Source organism: Penaeus japonicus, unplaced genomic scaffold (genome assembly GCF_977035675.1).
Source record: "Penaeus japonicus unplaced genomic scaffold, GWHDUDI00000001_assembly GWHDUDI00000029, whole genome shotgun sequence".
NCBI classification, from domain to species: Eukaryota; Metazoa; Arthropoda; class Malacostraca; order Decapoda; family Penaeidae; genus Penaeus; species Penaeus japonicus.
In genome coordinates, this window is record NW_028234431.1 from 14,819,180 (window position 1) to 14,826,679 (window position 7,500).

General features: G+C 37.4%; 1 protein-coding gene across 5 annotated transcripts in view; it reads left to right on the top strand.

Moving 5' to 3' along the window:
- The window catches only part of Git (ARF GTPase-activating protein GIT1), a 36,427-nt gene that overhangs the window by 27,894 nt on the left and 1,033 nt on the right, over nt 1-7,500 (top strand). For all 5 annotated transcript variants that reach the window (XM_086553934.1, XM_086553936.1, XM_086553935.1 and 2 more), the window contains 4 exons: nt 748-918; nt 3,324-3,461; nt 3,818-3,925; nt 5,551-5,691. In XM_086553934.1, coding sequence (XP_086410060.1) covers nt 748-918; nt 3,324-3,461; nt 3,818-3,925; nt 5,551-5,691 — 558 coding nt within the window. The remainder of the gene's footprint in view (nt 1-747; nt 919-3,323; nt 3,462-3,817; nt 3,926-5,550; nt 5,692-7,500) is intronic.

Sequence of the window (7,500 nt, forward strand, 5' to 3'; positions counted from 1 at the left end):
CTCTCTCTCTCTCCCTCTCTCTCCCTCCCTCCCTCCCTCCCTCCCTCCCTCTCCCTCCCTCCCTCCCTCCCTCCCTCCCTCCCTCCCTCCCTCCCTTCCTTCCTTCCTCTCTCTATCTGTTTTGTTTTTGTTTGTTGGAAGAGAAGTTCAGTAGGAATTTAAAACCTTACAACTTGCTGTGGCTACATCTCACTCATATTTCTTCTTTCTCTTTTCCTTCCTTTCTTCATTTCCTTCTCTTTTCTTTTTCCCATTTTAAGTTGTTTGTTAATTTTAATTGTACTCTTTGTTTATTATTTTTTCCCACTTTGTTGGACTAAAAGAGAACAGCACATCCTATTCAGGCAAAGAAAGGTGATTGATTATTTCATGATAATGATTTTAGTATTTGCTTGTTGAAATAGATCATTGCTTTTAGTATTAAGGGTTCGCCAAATATTTCTTCTCTTGCTCTGTCCTTCTTTTGTTATGCAGAGTGAAAAAGGTAAAGGTCTTAACAAAGTTCAAGTGATGAATAAGCTTTTATTGCAATGCAGACATACATGCACTCACTCATTCACTCACTCACTCATTCACTTATTTACTTACACACACACACGCACACACACACACACACACACACACACACACACACACACACACACACACACACACACACACACACACACACACACACATACATACATGTGTGTGTGTGTGCATGCGCACGCTGTTAGCACATTTTGAATATCGTTGTTTTTACATCAGGTAAAAAGTTTGCGTGAAGAGAACATGAGCCTGCGGTCGCTGTATGGCAGCGGGAGTATGGGTGGGTCCATGCACCCCTCGTCCTCTCATGTGCCCACGCCCCCTCCCCCTCTCCTCCCCCTCTCCACCACCATGACCCAGAGTCTGCACAATGGGGATATTGACCCTCAGGTACGTTGCGCAGGGACAACTTCTGGTAATTTAGTGAAAAGTTGGTTTGTACTATTTTATATGTAGATGAATTATTTGTTGATTACAGTCTGCTCTAGAAAAGGTATGTTTTCTCATTAACCCATTCACGCCGGGACTATGCCGGCTCAAAATAGTTGGAATGCCGGGGTTTTCGAAAGCATAAGCCTAACGCCTCGGGATTCTCGGGCACACTAGCCATGAGCAAGCGCTGTACACCTGCTCACCCCGAGCACCGGCCATGATTAAATGTCTCATCGCCGGCGTCTGGCCCAAAAACCACTGAACGTGATAGCAAGTCAACCGGCGTGAATGGGTGAAAGGATTGATTCTTCATTTGTAAAAGAAGGATTTTCGTATGCTGTTTTCACGTGTTTTAGAAAGAGTAACGTTTCAATTTTAAGATAAAGTTAATATCACGTGTAACTGATACAATTTCATCATTAAACCCATCCACGCTGATTGACGTCTGAAACGTCAGTAATAGAAGGCTAGATTGTTCTTGAATATAATTATTTTTAATAATTTCTTAGTCTCCATTACTTTAATTTAGGTCTTTGAATGTCACAAAATGTGATATAATGTAAAAAAAAAATGACATCACAGAAAACTACGTGATATTGATGACATCATGGTAATTTCTGCTTCTGATCAGTTGAATGAAAAGAGCTGAGTCGATAAACTATTGTAAAATCAATGTGATTGGCCAAGAAATAAAATAAGATAAAAAAAGACTAATGTAATACTATTTCCACTTTGTCGATTACGCATGATAATTCACGTCACATCATGTCACAAGGTACATGTACATAGTCGTAATAAAATAACACTTGAAAAGTGTTGCTGTAACATGTTTTTTGACTAAAATAACTCCTCTGAAAGTAGCAATATTTTTATGTACCTTACATCGTAGATGCAATCATGCAGTCCATAAGGATATAGTGGGTGAAAAACGCTCTGAGAGGTCCACCCCAGAATGAAGCATCGAGCGCTTGTTATCTTCCCAGTGGAAGCGGGAGTAGGCGAAAATAAGTCTCATTGTGAATGGGTTAAGCATTTAGATTAGTATATATTTTTCTTGGTTTTCACAAAACTAACTAATTGCATTGTCCTTTATTTTGCTGCTAGGCTTATAATATTGTGGTAAGATGCTGTTCCTAGTGTTGTTTGTAAATTTTTCCTTTTTATTTCATATGTTTATTTATTTATTATTATTATTTTTCTTCATTACTTTAGTTTGAGAATGAATGCCTTAGGCCTTATTAGGCAAAGGTATAAAAACAGTTCTTTTTGTTGGTCTTAGATTATTTTTATTCTTATTTTGTTTATGGATTTTTTGGTTGATTAGAATTTATACCTAGACCTGTGGTTCCCAACCTTTTCCTCCCTCAACCAGTTCCCCCTTCATATACTGAAAAGTGACAAGGAAAAAGTAAAAACTTTTAAAAAGGAAAATTTATTTGCGTGATAATACAGATAACATAATAAACAACCATATGTGTTAGTTGATAAGTCTTGCAGCCAGATTCAAAACATAATTTTCATTCTGTGACCACAAAATTATGGAATTTCAACCATAATTATCGTACATAGTCACTAGTAAAAGCAAATATAGTATAAATTTTGGTTTCTGTTTGTATATAGTAGGTGAAGAAAAGTCAATTACCACATTATATGATATTTTTTTCTTTTGGCAAATAGCTAGTCATATTTATTTCCCTCAATATATTTCCCACCTGGAATAAAAAAAGTGGATTCTTTTTCATGCCATCTTTGTTTTCTTTTAAAAATTTCTTTGTGCCAAATTCACAGCTGCAATAGAGTAAAGGTAGGATTCACCCCCTCCTAGATGGTGTCAGTACATGAGTTAATGCATTCTTGGTGTTCATCTCTTTTGCACACCCGTGAGGGGAGGTGTGTGAGACATCTACGCACAGGGTCAGATCCTTCTGTGAACAGGAAATTTCTTTGCATAACAATTTTGAGTCGACAATATTATGGGAAAGAATTTGTAAAGCAATAAGAGCTCATCTTTTTCATTTGTTTGTTTGTTTAGTTTTTATTGTAATAAAAGTTTATTTTCTATTGTATTGATATTTCTTAGGAATTGATATTTCATTAATGGATTATCAGAAATTATTTATAGAATAAATTAAGAGACTCACTACTTTTTTATGTTTGTCAGATACACATTTTTTTAAGAAAAAGCCTATAACAAGTTTTGATTAGCTCTATTGCCACCTGATTCTCTGCACTCTTGTTGATAAAGTGGATGAAATAGTTCTTGAGGTCAGTTTGAATTTGTAATATTTAAGGGAAGATCTACTGCAGCTGACCTAAAGAGGACTTGAGGACTTAAAGGAATAACAGCTATTGATACATTCTAGGTGAGTTTGCGAACCAGCAGGGGTCCAGCCCAAAGACCTTTCAGCATGTTTGAACAACGCCAGGGTCTACCCGGCTCTGTTGGGGCTTCTCATCATATGGACCAAACAAGGACTACATCATATCAGCTGAACACAATGGTAGATATCTTCCAGGATTCCACTTCATAGAAAGTCTATTTTCCATTTCACTCTCTCTTCCTTCTTCTTTCTGTTTTCTTCTTGTCCCTCTCCCTTCCTTTCATTTCCTATTGCCCTTTCCCTTTCTCATTTTTCACTTTGATTTTTTTCACCTTTCTTCCATCATCCTCTCCTCCAGTCCTGTGTTCCACTCTTCTTTCCATAATTAGCTGCTTTTACCTTCCCATCCTTTCCTTCCCTTATTTTTGTTTCCTTTAATTTTCAATCCCTTCCTTTTATGTTCTACTGTATATGAGCACATTGTCAGAAATTTTAATAAACACAGTAGTTAACGTGATAATTTCATTTCGTTACAGCGTGGATCTGGGGAATATGACAACACTCGCACTGGAAGTCCTAGTCTGGAACCCACAGAAACCACACCCCTGAATCCTACCTACACATCCTTACCAACTCAGGAGGAGGTATGTTTGTTGTTTGTGGATACTTAACTCATTAGCGACGGGTCAAGTTTAGGCTCCCCCTGGACATTACGGGTATTTCGAAATGCGGAGGCCTAATGTGGCGGGATATTTGTTCACTGAGGCGGCGGCTATCCACTACATGCCCAATCACTAGTCATACAAAAAGCTATGACTTGATATCTTGTCCCAAGCGGGAAGACTAGCCAGGCCATGAGTTGATATTACATCATCCGTCATTAACCCATTGCGTACGGGTGTCATGACATACATGACGTAAGAGCTTTGGCCTGACGACGGGCGTCATGACGTACATGACGTACGGGGATTTTGGAATACTATGCTATTTTACTGTGCTATGAAAAAGGAATGAGTGATGATGGCTACTGCAGTCATAATTACTATAATTACCGTAATATCGTACTAGCTTAAAGTCCAAAACCTAGATGGCACCACTTTTTCCTAGCACCAGCAGGAGAGAGAGCCTTGAATGGCACCCATCCACGGTCTCTAGCAAGCACTATCTCTATAGAGCGATGGCACACACTAAGTTGATGAACCCTTGCTCTAAAGTACCGCCGATGAAGGATGTGCAGGCAGAACGAGAAGAGGAAGGTGACTCAATCCATACCCAGTGTCTAAAATGTGCTCCTGTCCCAATATGGATGCCTTTCACTGAGGCACTCACTGTCACAAGCACAGGTTTCATTCCTCTTCCCTACCTCTTCTTGTTATCTTTATTGTAAGGGGTTATATGTTTCGTATTCGTTCATGACAGCACAAAAATACAAAAAAATAAAGTTGCCTTTTGTCCTCCCATAAAATAGCAATACTTCTATCACATTGAGTATAAAGAAAATAATGAGCTAATATGGATAATATACTACAATTTTAGTCAACTGCAGCACCGAGAGAGCCTGTCATATGGCACATATAAGTCTCTAAACTCTATAAAACACACAAAAAAATAAAACACAAAAACCGCTAAGTTTCACGATGAATGACTGAAAGAGAGTGGGTTGATTCAAATTATATTGCTTCAAGCGGTCTCTCTCTAAAATAAAACCTATCCTGTTGGCTGGGCAAGCAAATTTATCTCCGTCTGCAATGGGTTAAGGGGTTAAGAATATTTTTAACCCGTTAACGATGGGTGACTAGATATCACGTCAAGCAGTTTTTGGGTCAGATGCTGGGGACGAGTTATTTTGTCCAGCCTGGCGTGCCGGGTGATTGGGCGCACAACGCCCGCTCGCTAGGCGTTAGGCTTATGCGTTCGAATGTCCCGGCATTTCAGTCAATTAAAGCCGAAATAGTCCCGTTGGAAACGGGTTAATAGGTAAAAACCTGAATTTTTCATGTAGATATTTAAGTTGTGCAAAGAAATCTTATTAATAACGATAATTAAAATTGTTTATAGAGACCTAATAATGCTTTGTTTTAAAGAACAGTATCACAACATTAAATTTGAATGCTGTTTATGATCTCCAGATCTGAAACTCCTGTGAAAGAAATAATAGAATACATTTAAAAATTTAATTCTGGTACATTATGAAATGATGCATGGATGATGGCAATAATTTACAGATAGCAATTAAAGTGTTATATGCTCATATGCTAACTTTCCTCAGGTTGTAAGAAAGACAGAGGTTATCACCAAGAGGATACAAGAGTTGCTCATATCAGCCCAGGAGGGAAGGCAGGATTCCTTTGTTCCTTGTGCCGACCAAATCCATTCTGCGGTCCTTGACATGGATTCCATCTTCCCAAAGGTACATAGAAAGTAGGAAAAGAAGGCTGGAGGGACATCCCCTCCCAAAAATTAATTTTATCTAGGGTCATAAGAATTTTATGTAGAGCTTTCAATCAAATGAAGAAAAAACAAAACATGCTTAGTGCTGAAAAGGAAGTCTAGAGTTTAACAAGCCAAAGGCAGGTGGGACAACATTTCTTCTGTTTTGGTTTAATAGCCAGTTGTTATTTAGTTTACAGTCAATCAACAAAATTCAGTGCATTAAGACCTTTTTTCTTTGCTCTGGTTAGGGTTGCTGTAGGTTGTTCTTTTTTGCGTGCATGTGGATAAAATAAAAGAGGGGGTGGGGTTGTTTTCATGGATTTTATCTTATTTTTTACTTGTACATCTAGACTCTTTTACTCATTTTCTTCTTCATGTGCTTCTTTTTCTTCTTTGTCTTGTAATTCAACATCCTCACCAATTTTCTTCTCATTATGATTTTTATCATTTTCCTTTATAAATTAGGGCAGAGAAGAGAATCCTTTTTCATGTGATACATAATATATATATATATATATATATATATATATATATATATATATATATATATATATATATATATATATATATATATATATATATATAAATTATATGTAAATTGTAGGGGTTTATTGAACTAAACCTAGTTGACAGATAATAGATACTAAACTGATTTGCTTTGATTTTTGTTGAAAGGCTTTTTGTATAAAAGTTATATTTTGTTATTGTTAACCTGATAATGCCGAAGCTTTGCCCAGTCTTAGTGCCAGGTATTTCAATGTACACAGGGCTAATGCCTCAGGCTGTTTGCCTGCTCTGGCCACGGCCATCTGCTGTGCACACGATCAACTGGTGTGCCGGCCACACAAAAAGCTATGACTTGATATCACTTTCCCGGCAGCAAGTGCTGCCACCACATGACATATCATATCCCCTGGCTTTAATGGGTTAATAATGTTTTAATTTAGTTTCCCTTGATACATTAGTTTTGTTCTGTTTATTCAGGATCACTTATCCGAATTTTGATGGATAGATTACCGAGTGTTACTTTTCTTCATTGCTTTGTAGAGAAAATTATTTGCTTTATAGTGACGTGGCTAAATAACACTTGGAACCTGATGATGGTTTCTAGACAGTTGTACAGATGAACAGAAACCTTCTTTTCAGCACGTATTGGTGTTTTTCTCTCGTTTACCTTCTTCTCTTTCTGTATCTCTCTGATTTCCTTCTCTTTCTTTGTCTTCAAGATGAACTCAAAGAAATTCTGTGCTCATTACAGTGTTTCAAACTGTTACATTCCTATTATTTTTCAGTGGAATGTGACAGGCATAATAACACAGAATTGGAATCATCAGTCATTCTCTGCCTGAAATCTGCTCCTCACAGATACACTTGTTCATGTGTACACTCTCCTGATTGTCTGTCTCTCCCTATATCTATAGTAGTTAACTTTTAGAAAAGTAGAATTTACAAGGAAGATATGTTTTGATGTTTTGTTTTTTCTGATTTTAATGCATATATTTACAAACAGGAAAATCAGAATAAATTTAGAGGACTCAAGGAATTTTTTAAAAGGTGAGGCAGCAAAGTTGTGTTAAAGACGTTCATCCCTCAGCTAAATGAAATGAAAGTCCGTGTCACTAGACCGCACATCAAGTAGTTGCTGCAGCAGAATTGCTCTAATCCTCCGATAGAGTGCAATGGAAGGCTTCCAATGCTTTTTAGTACGTTGTGTCTTCAATTTAGATAAACTGTTTGCTTGCACATCTGCCACAGTTCTTACTCTACCATTGTATTACTTTCTCTC